This window comes from Petaurus breviceps, unplaced genomic scaffold (assembly GCF_028583685.1).
Source record: "Petaurus breviceps papuanus isolate PSGF00001 unplaced genomic scaffold, PetGlider_PUasm1.0 91133, whole genome shotgun sequence".
Lineage (NCBI taxonomy): Eukaryota > Metazoa > Chordata > Mammalia > Diprotodontia > Petauridae > Petaurus > Petaurus breviceps.
This window is the reverse complement of record NW_027187419.1, coordinates 57,842,853-57,864,704: the sequence shown is the minus strand read 5'-3', so window position 1 is coordinate 57,864,704 and position 21,852 is coordinate 57,842,853. Positions and strand designations below refer to the sequence as shown.

The window sequence follows — 21,852 nt, the reverse complement described above, 5'->3', positions numbered from 1 at the left end:
CTCTGTAATTTGTTCTTAGTCCACACATGTCCTCTGTCAAGTTTTACTCATTCAGTGATGAGCTATAAGCATTTCCCTTTAGTGGATGTGTTTTTTAGTCTACTTGTAACTTATTGAGTAGGATAAGGTTCCAGGGGTGGGAAACCTACGGCCTCGAGGCCACATATGGTCCTATAGGTCCTCAAGTGCAACTGTCCAAACTTCATGGAACAAATCTCCTTAATAAAAGGATTTGTTCTGTGAAGTTTGAATTCAGTCAAAGGGCTGTACTTGAGAACCTAGAGAGTCACATGTAGCCTTGTTCCTCACTCCTAGAGACTAAAGACTATATTAACCTGTGATTTTAGCCAGTATTCATTGTTCACATTTATTAATATTTAATATTTACAGTAAGACCTCTACTTATAGACCAAAACTCTGCTCATCAAAATGTCTAGAATTAAATTAAACATCTTTCCCTCTGCCATAACCTTGCTATACCAAAGTAACTTTTACTATTTTTATTATTAGTGATAGTACTGCTCTCCTGGTCTTTCAAGATTGAAAATCCAGAGCCATCTGTGATGGCCTTCTCTTTTATTTTCTGTGGTCAGTGAATTGCCAGCAAGCACTTTTGATTCTGTCTCAATAATCAATAGTCAACATTTATTAAGCTCCTACTATGTTCAAGACACTGTACTAAGCACTGGGGATACAAATAAGAAAACAAAGCCTCTGCCCTCAAGGAGCTTTCCAAATCTGACGCAATCTCTTCAAGATGGGTTTCCTGCTGGAGGGATTTCTTGGGAGCATGGTAGTGGAATCCAGTCCAAGGAGTAGAACTAGTAGGAAATGAGCAGTTGGCTGCTCTTTCTTTTTTTTGCTTTTTGGAGGGCTATTGGGGTTGAGTGACTTGCCCAAGGTCACATGGCTAGTTTTTGTGTTAAGTGTCTGAGGCTGGATTTGAACTCAGATTCTCCTGACTCCAGGGCCTGTGCTCTATTCACTGCACCACCTAGCCGCCCCTGCTCTTTCTTTTATAAATCGAGGCTTTAGGAGGAGTTCTTTGCTGTATTTTCCAGCCCTTCAATCAGACAGGCAGAGGGTTTTGGGAAAAAATGTGAGTAAGAATGAATTTCCTGGTGAAGAGGTTTCCTGGGAACCTGATGATGATGAAGTCCAGCCCAGCTGATGCATCTCTACCAAAACCATGACAGCTTTTTTATTCTTACCCAAGGTATTAGGTAGTAGGGTGCTGATCTTAGGAGCATGGGTTTCATGGAGCAATCACATGTTTTAGTCATTGAGTTCTGATCTTAGGAGCAAGGAATGAATTCTCTAATATTCTTTGTTATATTGGGAGGAGCAGCATATTTTGGACATAACCTCTTGTTTAGGATATTGTTAACATACACTATATTTGACTATATTCATGGAGGACGATGATAGCATAAGACTATGTAGTCAAAAAGTGCTTTTCTAAGGGACAAGAATGAGGCACCAATTGGGTTGTATTTACTTTTAGTACAGTACAGATGTATATTCTTATCATTCTTTGGCAAAATTGGTTGTAGACCATGTTTTTACTTGTCTCCACTTATAAATGTCAAAGAAATATTTTGTTTATATCTTTAAACATATTTGTTGGGGGCGGCCAGGTAGCACAGCAAGTAAGAGCACCGGCTCCAGTGTTGAGAAGACCTGGAGATCGAATCCTGGGCTCAGATGCTTAGCACCCACCCAGAAACACCTGGCTATGTAACCTTGAGCAAGTTACTTAACCCCAATTGCTCAGGGGCGGCCAGGTGGCTCAGCGAGTAAGAGCACCGGTTCCAGTGTTGGGACGACCTGGAGATTGAATCCCGGGCTCAGACACTCAGCACCACACCCAGAAATAACTGGCTGTGTAACCTTGAGCAAGTTACTTAACCCCAATTGCTTAAAAAAACAAAACAAAACATATTTGTTAATAAACAGTTATCAAATGCCTTTTCTAAAATACAACATAGAGCTATGGTGGGTGATAGGGATAAAATGATGCAGAAGACATGACTTCTGGGTGGATAGGTGGCGCAGTGAGTAAAGCGCTGGCCCAGAGTCAGGAGGACCGGAGTTTGGTTCTGGCCTCAGACACTTAACACCCACACAAAAAAACTAGCCGTGTAACCTTGGACAAGTTACTTAACCCCAATTGCCCTCCAAAAGGCAAAAAAAAAGAAGACATGACCTCCACCCTCAAGGAGCCTATTTGTGATGGATCAGTACTAATAGTGGTTGGCCATTATTAGTAATGTCCACAAAACTCAGACTGCTCAATAACAGCAAACTATTTCTAAATTGAGTATGAGTTAGAGTTTTTCCTTTAAAAATATTTAACTTGATATCAGTCTTCATTACTTCAGTGTGTCATCTTTGCCTCTGAAACAAACAAAATCCTACCCCTTACATACTTGGTCAGTTAGTACATGGTTTCATTTTTTCAGTTTCATGGAAAGGGGGAAATGTTGTTCTGGTTTGAGTTGGAGTGAATGGCTACGGAGGTCTCTTCCAGCCTAGAGATTGTGATTCTATGTGCTATACTTTACTTAAAATAAATTTATCTGAGGAGTAACTCTTATAAAGTGTCAAACTTAAACAGCATTTCAAAATCTTGCTACTTTAAACCATGAATGAAATTTATCCTTCACCTTTTCTGATTATTTTGTATCCATATGTGTAAAGTCAGAACTTTACAAAAGACCACATTTACTGTGCTTTTAGATCTTCAATTTCCAAGCTAGAATTCTTCTTTTTATTTTTTTTAACGATGAGTTGTTTATTAAATAGTGCCTGATGGGGACATGTATTGCTGTCTGCTTGGAGTTAGACAATAAATGTTTTTAGATTCTGATTTTGTGTACTATATTAGGTTAGCATCCATGTACCTTACCTAGCTTTCAGGGAAATAAAACAAAGGGTGAGTTTAGTTGTCCTCAATATTTAAACAAGGCTTTAGTTATTTTTATATTTAAAACATTTTAAATTCTGTTGTTTTTTTTAAAGCAATTGGGGTTAAGTAACTTGCTCAAGGTTACATGGCCAGTTATTTTGTGTGGGTGCTAAGTGTCTGAGGCTGGAACCAATCCCGGGTCTCCAGCGCTCTTACTCACTGTGCCACCTGGCTGCCCCTAAATTCTGTTTTTTAAAAACAAATCCTTCAAGGTTCTTTTGAGTTCTTTTTCTCTGTTTCTCCTCTGTCACACACAATTTTCTCACACACACACAATTTAAACCTCTGAGACAATTATGTAATTGTAGCATTGTACAGTTAGTACATACTTCTGTCTCTTTATGATTTGTAGTTTAGACCTAACCAAAAATTTAATGTTAAGCCTGTTGACTTTTAAATTTTTATATTTTTTGGTCAGGTTCAGGTTCTTAGTAGATAAATCAGTTTTAAAATTTCTCTTGAATAGTTCTTTTCGATTCTTTGAGATTTTGACAGAATTTTAAAAATTAAGCATAAAAGGCTTTCAAAATACATGTAGATATAAAAAACCCAAATAAGTATTTTTTCTTAATAGTATTTTTTTCAATTACATGTAAAAATAGTTTTCAGCATTCATTTTTGTAAGAGTTTGAGTTACAAATTTTCCTACTTCCCTCCTTTTCCTCCTCCCTCCCCAAGATAGCAAGCAATCTGGTGTAGGTTATGCATGTACAATCATGTTAAACATATTCCCACCTTAGGCATGTTGTGAAAGATGATTCTGAACAAAAGGGAAAAATCATTGGAAAGAAAAAAACAGAAAACAAAGAAAAAGTGAAAATAATATGCTTACTCTCCCTTCAGACTCCATAGTTCTTTCTCTGGATGTGGTTAGCATTTTCCATCATTATCTTTTAGAATTGTTTTGGATTATTGTATTGCTGAGAAGAGCCAAGTCTGTCATAGTTGATCATCACACAATATTGCTGTTATTGTGTACAGTGTTCTCCTGGTTCTGCTAACTTCACTCAGCATCAGTTCATTTAAGTCTTTACAGGTTTTTTTGAAATACATATGTAATTAGTTACCAGAAAGAGAAGCACCAACATCTGGGTTTTCAAAGCTGGGGGGCTTGATTGCTGCCCAGAGTCTCATCTGGCCAAATCACACAACTCTTCCCAGAAGTGAGCCCCAAAGCAAAACCTCACCTCCAAGTGTATATATGTATAGCCATCCCTGGGGTCAGAGGACATCACAACCTTTGTCATCCACTGCCTAATTACAAAGTAACAAAAGGTGTGGACCTTCCTGAAAAACAAGCGTCCCCTAAGCAAGCTTCTCTTGTTGGGCTCCAAGTGAAACCATTAAAGGGCAGGGAAGATCTTCAAATTCCTTTACCATTACAAATGACTGTTATGAATAAGAGAGATTAGAATTATTCAATTTGATGGTAGGGGCAGAAGTATGGGAAAAAAATTACAAGAGGTCCATTTTAGCTTGATATCTTAAAAGAAACTTCCTAACAATTAGAGCTATTCAAAAGTGGAGAAGGTTGCCAATTTATGTAAAAGGTGATTCTGAACAAACTTTGGAGCTACAGAACCCAAGAAATGATACAGAGAAGCTAACCTCCTGCTGAGGACAGCCCGGCAGGCTGGCAAGGAGCAGCCAGTGCAGTGCTCTGGGAGCCGACCCCAGCCCCTTGTGAGCTAGAGATTTTAGCCCCAGGGTGGGCCTGACCAGCCACCAGCTGGAGGGACTGCAGATTACTAGCAGCTATGGTGGTTTCCAGAATTATCAACCCACAGATGCTAAGGACAAAATGAGAGGTCAGTGCAGTGTGGACTTTGGGATCCGGTAGTTTGGGAGTGTGTCGGCCTTTATTTCCTGGAGGGAGAAGCTGCTGAGGGGCTGGGGCACAGCCGCCTCCACATGGCAGGTTCAACTCCTGTCCTGCAGTCTGTAGGGGGACCAAGAAACCAGACTGAGGGGTAATCACTCTTGCTTTAACCTTCTTGGATCTGGATTGTGGTCTAGGGTAGAGGTCCTGGGATGTGTGACCAGCTTGCCAGAGAGTGTGGAGGCTTCACAGAGGGCACCCAACTAATACCTTGGGCAGCAGAGAGAACCCCAGCATTTGGTACAAAGTTCCCCTGTCTGGTACCGTATTTCCCCCATAATAAGACCTATCCCGAAAATAAGCCCTCCCCTTACTGTGTAAGATTCCTCTAAAATAAGCCCTCCCCCGAAAATAAGCCCTATTGAGATTGCTATTGTAGTGAAGGTGATTCCCTGCGCTACACGCTACATTACGGTACCCTCTGTATGCACCATCCCCCTCCCGGGTGAAATGCACGCCGTGCTCCGAGCTGCATCCAATCAGAGCTGCAGCAGTAAGCGCGTCATCCTGTTCTTTATTGAATTCATTATTGAATAAAGATTACATTTTTTTGTTCACATTTACCTGTTTATTAAAATTGCTGTCAATGTTCATTAAAATAAGCCCTCTCCTGAAAATAAGCCCTCTGGTGTTTTTCTGTCCAAAAAAAAAAAATAATAAGACAGTGTCTTATTATCGGGGAAACACGGTAGCAGAGTCCTACTGTGGCAAAAAGCCCAAAAGTCAATTAATTGAGTGGCAACATGAGTAAACGAGGGAAGCAAAGGAAACAGGAATCCAACATTAGACTCCTATTTGGGGGACAGAAAGGATCAAAGCATGGAACAGGAGGAAGACAGTAAAGTCAAAACTCCTGCACCAAAAGCTTCCAAGAAAAATATGAGCTGGTCACAGGCCATAGAGGAGCTTAAAAAGATTTTGAAAATCAAATAAGAGAAGTGGAGGAAAAATTGGGAAGAGAAATGAGAACGATGCAAGAAAATTATGAAATGAGAGTCAACAACCTGATTAAAGAAAATAACACCTTAAAAATAGACTAATTCAGATGGCAAAAGAGGCTGAAAAAGCCAATGAGAAGAATGCCTTAAAAAACCGAATTTGCCAGATGGAAAAAGAATCTCAAAGGCTCACTGAAGAGAATCATTCCTTCAGAATTATATTAGAGCAAATAGAAGCTAGTGACTTTATGAGAAATCAAGGTACTATTAAACAGATCCAAACAAATGAAAAAATAGAAGGTAATGTGAAATATCTCATTGGAAAAACCACCAACCAGGAAAATAAATCCAGGAGAGATAATTTAAAAATTATTATATATTGGACTATCTGAAAGCCATGATCAGAAAAAGAACCTAGAAATCATCCTTCAAAAAATTCTCAAGGAAAATTGCCCTGATGTTTTAGAACCAGAGGGTAAAATAGAGGTTGAAAGAATCCACCAATTACCTCCTGAAAAAGATCCCAAAAAGAAAACTCCTAGGAATATTATAGCCAGGTTCTGGAATTCCCAGATTAAGGAGAGAGTATTACAAGCATCCAGGAAGAAACAATTTGAATACTGTGGAAACACAATCAGGATAACACAGGATCTGGCAACTTCTACACTGAGGGATTGAAGGTCTTGGGATATGATATTCTAGAGTTCAAAGGAGCTGGTATTAAAACCCAAGAATCACCTGCCCAGCAAAACTGAGTATGATGTTTCAGGGTAAAATATGGTCATTCAATGGAATAGAGGACTTTCAAGCATTCTTGATGAAAAACCAGAGTTAAATAGAAAATTTGACATTTAGATACAAGGAGGAAGAGAAGTATGAGAAGGTAAATGGAAAAGAAATCATAAGGAACTTATCAAAGTTGAACTATTTACATTCCTACATGGAAAATCAATAATTGTAACTTATGAAACTTTTCTCAGTATGAGAATAATTGAAGGGAATAGAAATGTATATATATATATATGTATATATATATACACACACATATACATACATACATATATGTCTATGTAGGAGGGTATATGGGTATATGAATACATATGTGAATATGTGTATATACATGTACAGGTATACATAGATAGAGGGCACAGGACCAGGGATGATACTTAAAGGTGAAATTAAGAGGTGAGAGAGAAATAGAATGAGAGAAGATGGGGTGAGACAGATTGGGGTAAACTATCTCATGTGGAAGAGGTAAGGGAAAATGGTTGCAGAGGAGGGGAAGAACAGGAAGTCAAAGGGGAATGGGTCAACCTTATTCTCATTGAGTTTGGCTTGGGGAGGGAATGACATACACATTAAATAGGGTATCTCACCCTACAGGAGAGTGGGGGAGAAGGGGATGAGGAGGGGATGGTGGAAGGGAGGGCTAGCTGGGAGAGAGGGAAGTTGGAAGCACCCACTTTTGAAGAGGGACAGGATCAAAGTAGAGAATGGAACATATGCGAGGTTGGATAAGAGGGAGGGAAATATAGTCAGTCTTTTACAATATATATACTTTGGAAATGTTTTGCATAGCTACACGTGTACAACCTGTATTGAATTGCTTATCTTCCCAGTAAGGGTGGGTGACAAGGGAGTAAGGAAATAAATCTGGAATTCAAAGTTTTAAAATCAAATGTTTAAAATATATATATATATATATGTATATATACTATTATCAATATTATTTTACATGTAAATGGGAAATAAGATATACAGGCACTAGGGCATAGAGATCTACCATGCTCTACTGGAAATTTGGAGGGGGTATGGGAGAGGATATGGGAGAGAGTGGATTGGAGGAGGGGATATCCAGTGGGATCGCTATTTTGGGGTGGTAGGTGGGGGAAAAAGGGGGAGAAAATTTGTTACCCAAAATCTTGCGGAAATGAATGATATAAACTAGAAGTTAATAAAGAATTTGATAAAAAAAAAAACATTCAGAATAACAAAAAATAAATAAAATTTAAAAAATAAATTCAATGCATTGCCGGAAAAAAAAGTGGAGAAAGTTGACTTGAGAGGTGGTGTGTTTCTCTCTTTGGAAATCTTCAGGCAAATTTTGGGTGACTGATGGGTATGTTGGGATAGAGACTGTTTTTCAGTTATCAATTTTATTAGATGGTCTCTGAGGGTCACTTAAGTGACCAACCAGAAAACTGTTGTCTAGGCATGAGGTGATGAGAGCCTGCCCTAGGGTATTGGCAGTGTCCCAGGCAGATGAAGGAATATACAAGTAATGTTATGAAGATAAAATTAAGAGATCTTGGCAACAAACCGAATATAGGGGTTGAGAGAAATTGAGGGGTTGAAGTTGTGAGCCTGAGTAACTGGGGGGGGGGTGATGGTGTCCACTGCATTAATTGAAAAGTTAGGAAGAGAGGAAGGTTTGGGGAGAGTTTTATTGTGTTGATAGTTATGGATTATCTAGTTCGAAACTATAAAGAGCAGTTGGAGATTGCTCAGGAAAGAGATTAGGGCTAAATAAATATTAGAGAACCATCTGCATACAGGATGATAAATTGAATCTATGGAAGCTGATGAGACTACTGGTAAAACAGTATAAAGAAAAAAGAGTGCCTAGCACAGAGACTGAAGGACACTTACAATTAGTAGGTGTGATTTGGATGAAGATGCAGCAAATCACATTGAGACAGAGCAGACTCATAAGAGGAGAACGGGGAGAGAACAGTGTCCTGAAAACCCAGAAAGAAGAGAGTAACAAGGAGAAGAGGATGATCCACAGTGTGAAACCACGCAGAGAGGTCTGGAAGGTTGGGAACTGAGGAAAGGCCATTAAATTTGGCAATTACACACTGATAACTGTGATAACCGTAATTTCAGTTGGGTGATGAGATCTGCAGAAAGTTAAGAGAATGAGAGAGAAGGAAATGGAGGCACAGTTTGTAGTTTACCTTCTCAAGAGGATTAGCCACAAAAGGGAGAAGAGGTGGGGGATGGTAGCTAGCAGGAGGGCCTAGTGAGATGCACATGATCGTGCCCTGATCAGATGAAGGTTTTTTTGAGGATTGTGGGGGTGGGGGTGGGGGTGGAACATGGGTGTGTAGGCAATAGATAATCATCCAGTAGCAGGAAGAGATTGAAGATAAATGAAGGAGTGAGAAAGACAAAGGGGAAAATCTGCTGGAGAATACGGGATGGCATGGAATCAGTTGTTCATACAGAACATGCATTCTGTTGAAGTTAATATGTTATAGCCAATTAAAAGACTTGATTTCTAAAAAAAATCAATTCTTTTGATTGCCTTGGCAAAGCAAGGACCTTTCTCCTCAGGTGAGATGGGATGGGGAGGAGGTTGTGACAGAATGCATATGAGTGATGTGAGATGAGGAGGACAAGGAGATAAGAGAAAATTATTGGCAAGTGACCTAAATTTTTTTTAAGTGAAATATGAGGCAAGATAGGAGAAGAGGAAACCATGGGAAGCTTGAGGAGGAATGAAAAATTTGGAAAAGCCAATGTAGAGAGTGGGATAGTGAATTAATTGTGGAGATATGAAAGGATTGCCTTGCTTCTGTGAGGGTCCAGTTGAGATATCTAACATGATTTTGTAGTAAATCCGATCAGCATAGTTTCATGATTTTTCTCCTGATTTCATTCAGAATGGTGAGAGTAATTTCAGTCTAACAATTATCAGGGCATGATTGGAGGTAAGCTAAAGGAGATAAAGAACTTGAGAGAAGATGACAGTATAGAGTCCAGCTGAGGAAAGGTGAATGTAACATGGGAGTGGGAGGTGGAAAGTGGGAGGCTTTGTTAGAGTTAAAGTTGTGCTGGAGCCAGCTAAGAGTGGCCTATAAGATCCCATTGTTAAATTTTCAGCGTGAGCATTTACAGCTCAGAAGTAGGCAAATGCTACAATTGAGGGCTTGATTTATTCTTTTGTTGATTGTCTGGACTTAAGAAAGTGATGGAGAAAATGTAAATAATGTAGATAAACTTGAAAGTGTGTCATGTCTCTCCCTCTCTCTTTATTATGTGTGTATATATATATATATATGTATTATATATATGCAATATATATTTATATTCATAGAAAGAGAGAGAACTGTTTGTTAAATGTTTACCAGCACACCAGTGAGTCGAGTGATTGGAAAACGTGGTTAAGATGAAGAACAGGGTTTGGGGTTGCGAGGCAGAGGGAGTTGTGGGGTGACAACAGATTGTGATCAGATAAGGGAATTTCAGGGTTCATGAACATGAAAGTTGAACATTTGCAGGTAGCAAGCTCCCAATCCTCTAGTCTAGCTCTGACTCCAAGCTTCCTGTGAGCTCTGCTCTACCCTTCAGCAAACTCCCCCCACAACATGCTCCGTGTGATTACATTCAGCCTATTGGGGGGGCAGAGTTTATTTTCAAAGCAGGGAAGGTCTTCAAATTCCCTTAGGCTTATTAAGGAGCAGGGAAGATCTTCAAATTCCCAATACCATTACAAGCTGTCATGAAACAAAGTAGTTGGTGATGGGAAATGCATAAGTTGAGGAACTGGGAAGTTTGGGTGTTTGAGGGACTATTGTTACGTATGTTGTAGTCCCTTAATACAAGGACTAGAATTGAGGAAGAAGGAAAGATTGTGAGTTAGGCTTTGAACTCTTTTACTTTGGCTTATTTTCGTTTAAATTGAGTATTTATGTTTTCTGCCATTGAAGCCAATGGGAACAAATGAAAATGCACTTTGTACAAGGAGTAAAAGCAAATGGTCAGGACTCTACTGAGTAATGTGGAGGGCTGAAGGAACTCTGTGCACAACAGTGCTTAGAATTCAAGTACTTCAAGTACTTTCCAGGAGAAAATGAGAATATTGTGGAGGATGGTCAGTAACAGCTACCAGAATCTTGATTAAGGAAGTTTTACGGAGTGATGGAGAGAGTATGGAAGTGGGTATGGGGTGCTGAAAAGAACTTTACAGACGTTTTAAGGTTTTTTGACAAAAGATCTTCTAATTTACCTTTTGAAAACTTTTTGGTAGCTCTGTAAGAAGAAACAGCTTTTTTTTTTTCTGAATAAAGGTGATAGAGTTGTAAATAGGGTTTCAGATTCATAAGACTTGATTTCTTAGAAGTCTTGTTTTTCAGCTGAATATAGCATATTAACTTCAATAGAATGCATGTTAACATTTAAGATATACTAGCAAATTCAGCATTTATACTGCAAATAGGCAGCTAGGCCTAGGATTAAGATTCTTTGATAGGATATTTTGAATAAACTGAGGGTACTAGTAGAACTGAGAGACTTCACTTCAATAGTGCATTTTTCTCACACCTTTTCACATCTTAATAGATTTTATAATTTCTAAAAATAAAACATAATAGATTCATAATAAATTTTAAAATAATTCACTACTCAAGTTGATACATTAAATCATATATTGATTTATAATTGAAAGAGGATTAAATATATTTATGACAATGATTTTTTTGTTATTTTAATAATAATAACTTAACATTTATTTATTGAGAATGTAATTGTCAGAGTGCTTTCTAACAGTTTTATGAAATAGGTACTTCAGGGATTATTATCCCTACTTTGAAACTGAGGAAATGGACCTCAGAGACATTAAGTGATTTGTCCATTGTCATCTAGCTTTGTGTTAGAATAGAAATTCAGACCAAAACCTTTTTACTTGTAAGTCATTTATTTACTCTTACTGTGAAACCACAATGCCTCTTGACTATGGCATCATACTTAGAATTTCTTTGAAGATTTTGAAGTTTATTCTTCTAAAGCCTAGGGTTACAGGCTTGTTTCCTATTATTAAATATAAGGTGATCTTCTAAAGTTCCCGTCTTTTCCACTTCACCAACTATGTAGTAATGAGCTTTTGTAATGTGATTTATTAGGCCAGTGGAAAAATAATGTCTTTTAAGAAGCCAGCCTTGCAAGATTATATTATATATTGGTAATATGTATTTAAATTTATTTAGCACCTTTCTTTTGAAGACATTTGAACTGTGATAATCTCTTAGCAGAGGTTGTATAATATGGTCATCTTTTGAGTACACTTAATATTTTAACTTCCTTTTGTTGCTCTGCTGTTAAGACCACATTCTGTTATCTAAATTATTCGTAGTGCTAAATTGGACAAAACTGTTTTTGAACCTTTTTTCTTCCTGCAGGTATAACATTGAGCCCAGTTTATATTGCCCATTTTTCTCACTTGGTGCATGTATGGAAGGTCTGAACTTACTGTTCCGTCAGCTCTTAGGAATTTCTCTCTATGTGGAACAGCCAGAAAAAGGAGAAGTGTGGTGTGAAGATGTTCGAAAACTGGTAAGCTGCCCATAATGCATCAGCTTAGTGTTTTTAATTGCAGCCTCTAGCCTGGTAGTTGAATTGGCAGCAGTGGCTGCAGTGGCTTCACCTGCCCTCACCTTGCCATCTGCTCTCTGCCTGATTGCTATTCTGTCCCTGTGGCCCCACCGAATGGTTGGTTTGTCTTTATCAATTTCCAAATCCTTGATCACAAACTTTAATGTGAGGATCTGGTTAAAATTGCCCTAAAGCAGAGTATCAAAAAAAGTCCTCTAAAAAATAAATCATTTTTTTGAACAAAGGAAAAGAGAAAATTAAAATGTATTTATAAATTCCAGATGTAGGAGAATTTACATCATTGCTTTCTGTTTCTTCATTACTTTTTAATCTTTTATAATTTTCAGAAAATCATTAGAATATTTTGTTACAAATTGTCTTCCCATCTTCCTTTCTTCTTTTTTGATTTTTTAAAAAGATTTTTAAACCATTCTCTAATCATGTAAATCATAGCTGCTGTATAGTGCCTTAGGGCCCATTGAGGCAGAGAGTTGCATGATTGTTGATCTAGACATAGAACTGGCCCCAGAGGCCATTTAGTTTAACTTCTGAATTTTGCAAATGAGGAAAGTGAAGTCTCAATTTAACAACTTTCTAATGACTTCTGTATTTCTTTTTTATTTAGTGTTTATCTTGCTTGAAATAAGCATTTTTATATATCTTCCACCTTATACTTTCTAGTATTTATCTGTTCACTTCCTACCATTAAATCTTTTTTTTTACCTACTTTTATAACACTCATATCCATTCTGTAATTTTTTTTCTTATGGTTTAAGCTAACCTTACTTAACTTGGTAAGAGTGGGAAGTGAGGAAGAGAATAAGAAATTTGGAGGGAGTGTGCTCCATCTATATAGTCAACAGAATTATATTCCTGAAGGTGATAAATTTCCTGTACCATTTTGAAGGATATGTTTTTGGTTTTTTTGCTTTTTGGAGGGCATTTGGGGTTAAGTGACTTGCCCAAAGTCACACAGCTAAGTAAGTGTGTCAAGTGTCTGAGGCTGGATTTGAACTCAGGTCCGCCTGACTCCAGGGTGGTGCTCTATTCACTGTACCACCTAGCCGCCCCTGAAGGATATGTTTTAAAATAAAATGGGCAAACAAGATGGCTTCCACAAAGGACAGAGAAGGCAAGAGTCATCTTCCCCTCTCCTTTTGCTTTCTCCTCTCCCATTCCCATGCAGGGTTAAGGTAGAGTATTCTCGTACAGTGATATAAGGGGGACATAGAAGCTATGTTTGCTTACCATTGAACAGCACTGTTAAAATTGGGGAATTACAGCTACCTCCTAAGATTTGAAAGGATCTGGTAGTACCACAGCACTTCAAAAACTGCAGAACTATAGTCCCTCTACAATGCCTAGTGAAGGATAAGTAGATAAAAGAGAATACAATGTTTGTAAATGACTGCAAATAGGTGGGATGTAAAATTTTCTTATCTTCTGTTGCAAATCCCAGAGCCAAAAAAAGTGTGTGTGTGTTTATAGAGGTATTTCTATATAAATAGAATATATAGAGAGAGGCAAAGATCTCTGTGTGGCTATGCATTTCTAATGCATACCTAGTTTTGGTATAAGAAGCATTGGATGTAAAGGTTTTAGATTCCTTCCTTCCTTCATTGTGATATTTGAAACTTCTTTCAGGCTGTGGTTCATGAAACTGAGGGACTTTTGGGATACATCTATTGTGACTTCTTTCAGAGAGCAGACAAACCACATCAGGTAGGTAATATGCTATTTAGAGGACTAGTTCTCCAAGAACTAACTAGTAGTAAACTAGCTGCTTTATGAAAGATAAACCTCACTTAATGGAATCATTATTTTTAAAAGACATAATTTACAAATGAAGTTAATTTTAAAATAGATCATTTAAATTAGGATTAAGAATAATTGGACTTAATTAAATATCTTCCTATGTATCCTTTATCTAGGTACCAGATTTCATTGAAATCTGTTAAAATCATTAAAAAAAATGTCCATTTTTTATTGGCAAGCAATGTGTTTCCAAGGGGCAAATTTAAGATGTTTCTTGACTCCTTTTGGTAGAGTATCATAAAGTCAAAAGTCAGGCAGCTCCTTCAGTAGTGATTGCTGAACAAAAATAGAATATTAAGTAGACAGGCTAATAATAATGTTACTTTTCATTATAGCACTTTATGCTTTTCATAGTTTTTTAATTATTCCAAATGTTCCTCATGGCAACCTCGTAAAGTAGATGGGGCAAATATTTTTATTGTTGTTATTCAGTCATTTCAGGCATATCTGACTCTTTATGATGCCGTTTGGCATTTTGTTGGCAAAGGTACTAGAGTGGTTTGTCATTTCCTTCTCCAGCTCATTTTACAGATGAGGAAACTGAGAAAAACAGGGATAAATGACTTGCCCAGGATCACAGAGCTAGTAAGGGTCTGAGGCCACATTTGAACTTAGGGAGAGAAGTCTTCCTTACTCTAGGCCCAACTACTATGCCACCTACATGCCCTAACAAAATAAGTTTCACAGATGTGCATTCCATTTTTAAAAATTTCTTAATGATGATAGATATAATGAAATAGGTTAGATAATGACTAATAATTTGTGGTATGATATAGTTATCTTAATTATTCTATGGTATATTTGCATTTCAAAATAAAATTCCCCCATTCAGAGTTTCAGGGAGTGTATTAGCTGCCAGTAGTAGCTTTAACTGAGTCATCTTCTGAACTATTTTTCTATTTGGGAAAAAAAAACATTCTAGCAATTTACAAATTTAAAAATTCATCTTTTATTTTTTTAAATTCATCTTTTGAATGTTTTTTTTTCTGCTTATATTTGTTTTTGCTTCTTTTACTTTCTAGGAAGTAGGAGCTATTTTATTTATTTATTTTTTAAAGCCAACAATGCTGAGCACAAAATAGGCATTCATATGGTTGTGAATTGAATTTAAGATTGAAAAATTTTGCTAGCATACATCAATACTTTCTCATTCCTTTTAAATATTAGGAATTTAAAAGGAGCAAAAAAATGTTTTTTATGAAAACTGTATGGTAAATAAAGAGGCAAATTCTAGTTGTGTTAAAAATAATATTTTAGGCACTTACCTTTGGTATAGTTTTATTTTGATAAATCCCTTTGACTTTTTGTTTTAACTTAGCCTTGTTTCTTCCTTTCTGCTTTCTGATTATGAAGGACTGCCATTTTACAATCCGTGGGGGAAGATTAAAGGAAAATGGGGAATATCAGCTTCCAGTAGTAGTTCTCATGCTGAACCTTCCTCATTCAACAAGTATTGCACCACCTTTATTAACTCCTGGAATGCTGGAAAATCTTTTTCATGAAATGGGACATGCCATGCATTCCATGCTGGGACGTACTCGTTATCAACATGTTACAGGTGAGATGCTAAGAGGACAGTTTTCTTTAGTACTTTGTATTTTCAGTCAATTTTATTTGAAAAGGGAAGTCCTTATTTTAGAAAAAAAGAATGTTTATTTCATAGCCCTTTGTGCTCATTTCATTGACCATGCTTCTTACTTTTCCATTTCTACTCTCGTCTTTATAAATTTTTGTGCTTAGATTTCTTTTATTTCTCTCTTCAAGCCATGCAACCTTTTACTTCACCCATGTACTTTACCCATGGATAATACATGACATTTTCATTCTTTTCAATGGTCTTTGCCTATATAAATATTCTTATTTATAGTTGAGTGTGAATAAATGTGTGTAACTGGTTCTATTAAAGTTTTCTTGAATTGGGTATATGGAAGAAAGACAAGGCTACTGAGTAGGGTCAGGAACATGAATGTGATTAGCGTTGATGAATTGTGATGATATTCAGTTTTGCTTGTGATCAGATTTTAATAAGTTCCTCTCTATAAGTTATGGAATTGTGAGTTATAGTAAAAAGCATGCATTTGATATTTGACAAGTCACTGAGACAGACTTCTTAATTTTAAGATAATTTTATATCAACAACTACAATGAGAGGTAGAGTTGTATGTATATAGAGGTTTAGCCTTACAGTTAAGAGTCCCTGGATTCAAGTTGTACCTCTGACACATACTGACTCTGTGACCATGGCTAGAGGAGACAGAGGTTTTCCTGATCTGTATCTGTGCTATGGTGCTGTGCCTGGTCATCATTATCACTTATAGTTTTTGTTGGAGAGAGAGAGAGAGAGTGAAAGAGAGAGAGAGAGAGAGAGAGAGAGAGAGAGAGAGAGTGTGTGTGTGTGTGTGTGTAAGAAAGGTGTATGTACCCCCTGTGGTGAACCTGTGGGACAATATGGACAGGAGTCAGATGGGATTGGCAGGCTTTGATGGGTTTTGATCTGCATTATTGAAGAGAACTACAAATTGATGTTATTTAAGTGTATATCTGTGTGCATTTAGATAGACCCAGAAGACATACACATTACTATATATATATATATATATATATATATATATATATATATATATATATACATACATATACATATATATATACACATATATAAATATATGTTTGTATATGGGGAGAGAGAATTCATTGTTTCCTTTCTATGGTTACATGTGTATATGTGTATACATGCAGACACATGCTCATACACAGAAACATGAAACCTTTGATTTCTTTGGGCAGAGGAATGGGGTGGTGGTGGGGTATGGGGTATGATTTTCCATGCAGATTAGCTGATCAGATGCCTCTGGTACCCTCAGGACATTTGCTGGGGTGCAGAGAAGTCAGGTGACTCACTATTGCCCTCCAAGCTACTGTGGAGAAGCAGAGCTTGAACCTGAATCTTCTGATTTCAAAGCCAGCCCTGGTGTGTACTGTGCCATGCTACCTTCTGATGGAACAATAATTAATAATTAATATCAACAACTGACATATAGTACTTGAAAGTTTTCAGAGTGTTTTATATAAATTATCTCATTTGAGCCCAATGAATGCATAGATGTCTTCTTTAAAAGCTACTCAGAAAAGTCTCTTTGTTAAATTTTCCTTTGTCTGTAAAATGGGGACAATAGTATTTGAATTGCCTACTTCTCAGGGTTATTTTGAGGAAAGTGCCTGGTAAATCTTAAATAATGATAATAGGTTATAAGTCCCCAAATGTGTGTTAACAGAAAAGCAAAATTGGGTTCAGGGGAAATGGCCTGCCACTTAAGCTTCTGTACTCTAACTTTTGGAGTTGGGAGTGATGTGAATGGGGGGTCTGAGGGGAAGCTCAGGCTTGCATTTGTGGTCTTGATCATGTCCCTTCCCCTTTGTTTCCTCCTTTATAAAGTAAATTGGTCTCTAGAGTCTTTCCTAGCTCTAAAGAGTATATAATTTTGTCCCATTGCTAGCCAAGCTCCTGCAGTCCCAGCTTCAAGCCCTGGTTCCAATCTCATGGTGGGTGGTAGTCCACCAGTGGCAGATTATAAACAGGTGGTCTCTACCTTAGAATGAGTCTGGGGGCAGAGGAACTTTCACTGATGACAAAAATAAAACAAAAAATGAAGAATGTGTTAAATTAAATTAAATTCATATAACATTTGCTTATTTTAAAGAAATATATAGTTACATTGATGCTTTTATTACTGTGCATTGACTTTTTTGAAAAAGAAAATAAGTTGGGTCAGTGTGAATTTACAACAAAGGAAGGAATAGAAACCATGTTTGAGAATGGAATCCTGTGAATTTTAAGTGAAAATTTTTACTTTAATTGTAATAGCATCTGAATTTGATATAGTTAGTACAAGGACAGCTTGAGTGCAGACAAGTTTGCTTTTAGAGAGTGTGAGCAGTTTTTTTATTAGGTGCCTTACCCAGCTGTGCAAATGTTTTCTTTCACTTTTTGATTTGAAGTAAAATGCATAGGATTATAATAAAGTTTTTTTGCCAATTTGTGCAATAATTTTATAGAAGTAAAATATTGACTTAATGAATTAAAGCTTATAGTTCATCAAAAGTCCAAATAAAGTTTTAGAAGTCCTCATAAAAATAACATGTTACTTTAAATTATACCAATTGTTATTTTATTTCAGGAACAAGATGCCCAACTGATTTTGCTGAAGTTCCTTCTATCTTGATGGAGTACTTTGCAAGTGATTATAGAGTAGTTAACCAGTTTGCAAAACATTATCAGACTGGCCAGGTAGGAAAAAAAATGTACGTGTTATAACTCTTTGTTTTATAATTAAACTGGACTTAGGTAAAGTTATGAATTTTACAAAGGAAATTATTCATTTTGCTTTCACTCACGTTAGGATGGTGGTAGGGAACCCTAACCATTTGTGAGGAAAATCTGCTTTTCATCTTCTAAAGACCTATGCTCACCAGTGTAGGGGGGTGTACAGCAAAGTCTCCAAGGTATGATGTGGAAATGTGCTCTTGGGCTTTCTGGAAATCCCAGTAAAATTAAGAGAAGGAAGCATCATATGGAAGGGAGAGTTATGGTGACAACTGGCTTAGAATGTTACCAGGAGATACACATTTACCATTTAAGAACTCACAAATTAAGCTAACTACTTTTTCCAACATTTCTCGAATACACTGAAATAACTACATTCTGCCAAAGCTGGCAATTTAAATAATGTATAATTTGTGTACTGTGAATTTCGCTTTGTTATTGACTTCCAGTATAATTGTGAAGCTATGGTCCTATGAGAAAAATACACTAAACTTTTCAGTGAGGAGAAGTTTGTTAAGATTGCTATTACTGTAATGTGCTCAATATTGTAGTACCTGTAGTAAAAGTGTAGTAATTTGAGGAATTTTTTTAATACTTTGCTACACTATAATTCCTCCTTCACTTTTGTGTTTATATCCTTTTCCTCAGACCTTGATGTCATAGTTTGTAAAATTTAGCTTCCTCTTTTTTTACTCAGAGTACTTACAGACTCATAGAACTGAGCTGCAATATTTCATTTTGCTAGGTATCATTCTTTTCTCTAAATCATGTTTCATACCTACCTCACAGGGTTGTGATGATCAAATAAAAAAATTTTATATATTTATGTATGTTTATTGGAAGCTTAAATTATATATTATACACACACATATGTATATGTATATATACATACACACATGTGTCTATCAAATTGCTTTTGATTATGGCAGTTTCCTGAAAAATTAATTCAGTTTTAGGGTTAAAATCCTATAAAGTAAATTAATTTACTTGATGGCACATAAAAGTTGTGATTAAAGGAGGAAAAAACACTTGACCTTCATCTTTTGCCATGTTGGAGTAATTAGTAAATAAGCATTTATTAAATTCTTACAATGTGCCAAGCACTGTGTTAATCTCTGGGGAAACAGAAGTAAAACAATCTCTGCCTTCAAGGAGTTATATTTTAATGGAATACAGTATGTACATCAATAGATGCATACTATATACAAAATGAATACAAGGTAGTTTGGGGGAGAGAGGGCATTATTAGCTGTCAGAGATCAGGAAAACATTTAGAAGTTTGTTCGTAAGCCCATTTGTAAAAGAAACCAGAAATTCCTAGAAGCACAAATGAGGGGAAAGTATATTGCAGGAATAGGAAATAGCTAGTATAAAGACACAGAGATGACAGAAACAGCATCATGTATTCAGAACAGTGAATAGTCCAGTATGACTTGATTGCCAAGTACATGGAGAGAAATAATGCCATTGTTGTAACCATATTCAGGTCAGATTGAAATTCCAGCTATTAAATCATCGAATCACTAATTTGACTGATTCTAAAAATTAATTTGCTTTGATAAGTTTCTTTGAGGTAACTCAATTTAACAGGGTGATTACTGGTGTTGAGTCAGCGCTATATGAATGTTAGTTGTTGCTGTTATTACTACATTCTATATTCTAGCCAAGCTAGATTGCTAGGTGTTCCTTGAATTTGACCTGGCATTTCCTGTGTTTGTGTTTTCTGTGTTTTTCATATAGCTTCTCTTCCTGAAAGCTTTAGCCCAGGTACTACCTTCTCCACGAAGCTATCAGGTACCTACTATATGCTGAGCACTGACTAAATGCTAGAGGTAGTATATAGGGGGTCAGATTTGGATTCAGGAAGATCTGGTCCCATGTCCTGGCTCATACACTTCCTTGATACCTGGAGAAGACCCTTACAATCTCAGGGCCTCAGTTTCTTTATCTGTAAAATGAAGGAGTTAGAGTAGATAACCTCTGAGGTCCCTTCCAACTTTACTCTGTGATTGTTATCTCTGATCCTATGTGTTCTCTGTTTCCTTAGATTCCTCCCCCCAAAATTTTTTTTAATCTTTCTTCATTCCTACAATAGTCTACCTTGTATTATACTTGTCTGTGTACATTTTGTTTCCTCACTGGTAGATCTAAACTTCTTGAGGGCAGGAATTTTTTTTTTCATTTTTGTATCCCCACTACAATGTATTATCCCATAGACTAGGCATTTAGTATTTGTGGAATTCATTTGAATTTTGTAGAAATGGTTGGCTTCCATATTTTTTATAAAAGGTGTATATGGAAATCTAGAAACTTGAGGGTTGCAGCTCAGGGAAAATTTTGGCTTAGGGTTATTAACAAGGAAAATTAAAGTAAATACTGTTGTGGAAATATACTATACTTTATCCAGATGGAAATTATGAATAAATTATGCTTTACCTAATCAGTTTCAAAGTTTTTTTTAGAGATAAGCAATAGTAGTATTTGCAGGATTAATAAGAGCTAAAATCTGTATAATCCCCTACAATTTACAAAGTTCTTTTCATATATTTTCTCATTTGATCCTCAGAGCAGTCCTTTGAGATTATACAAGATAGATATTTTATCTCACTTTTTATATATTTTGAAGTCATACTGTGCTCAAAGTGTTATTTCTCTAAAGTGGCCTTTGATGAAATCTTCATCTCTCAAAAACTAAATGAAGCAACAAGAGTAACTTAACTATGGGCTTAATTTTTACCAAAAATACAAAATCATCTCTGGATTTTGGAAGTGACGGGCACTACTGAAGAGTGTGATGATGAAGAATAAATCAAGAGAACAATGGACATGGTGAAACTGTGGTTTTAAACAGTACCTTGTACTTTGTAGGTGTTTATTATTAAGTGCTCTTTTTCATTGACCTTAGGAAAGCAGGTTTCAGAAAGTTCAGAGGAAAGATAGTTGTATTAAATAGGTAGCAACTTCAAAGAGAGAGGAGACTTTTACAAAGATATTCTGAGTTTATAATTATTATAAAATAAAAATAAAATTAGTCAACAAGCATTTATTAAGTACTTCCCATGTGCCAAAAACTGTGCACTCTATTGAGATATAAAGATATGGGGGGAAAACCAGTGTGGCTAGACAAATGTTTCCTGATGATCTTAGGTTTAAAAGATCTTATACAAAAGATGAAAAGAAGAATTAATAACCAAGATTAAGTTCCAAAGAGCATTATGAACCTGTGAGAAAAATGTCAGGAAAGCTAAGGCCTGGAATGGACTGAGCTCTATAAAAAAAAAATAGTAGAGGGAACAAAAAAGCTTTCAAGACTATGTTTAGAACTAGAACAAAAACTATTTTGCTTGGAAAAGTGATGTAATGTTATAGGACTAGTCAACTTCTGTTTTACTGCTTATTCTCCATCTTCAGCAAGGAAAATGGCCTTTAAAAAGTATAGAGCAAACACTGTAAAGAGAAATGCAGCCCATATTAAATGAGGAGATAGGAAGAGAGTACCAATTTGCTCAAAACGAGTCCATGTCTCCATTTTTTTTGTTTAGTCTTTTAGTTGTGT

The 21,852-nt window shown here is 36.5% G+C and overlaps 1 protein-coding gene across 4 annotated transcripts in view; it reads left to right on the top strand.

Annotated features, from left to right (window-relative positions):
• The window catches only part of MIPEP (mitochondrial intermediate peptidase), a 189,802-nt gene that overhangs the window by 63,949 nt on the left and 104,001 nt on the right, over window positions 1-21,852 (top strand). For 3 of the 4 annotated variants that reach the window (XR_011166757.1, XM_069080141.1, XM_069080140.1), the window contains exons 11-14: window positions 11,965-12,118; window positions 13,802-13,879; window positions 15,326-15,530; window positions 18,151-18,260. Coding sequence is in view for 3 of the 4 variants with exons in the window: in XM_069080141.1 (XP_068936242.1) it covers window positions 11,965-12,118; window positions 13,802-13,879; window positions 15,326-15,530; window positions 18,151-18,260 (547 nt within the window). In the remaining variant the exon portion in view is untranslated. Of the gene's footprint in view, window positions 1-11,964; window positions 12,119-13,801; window positions 13,880-15,325; window positions 15,531-18,150; window positions 18,275-21,852 lie in introns of all 4 variants that reach the window. The other variant, XM_069080142.1, reaches the window with a different exon arrangement.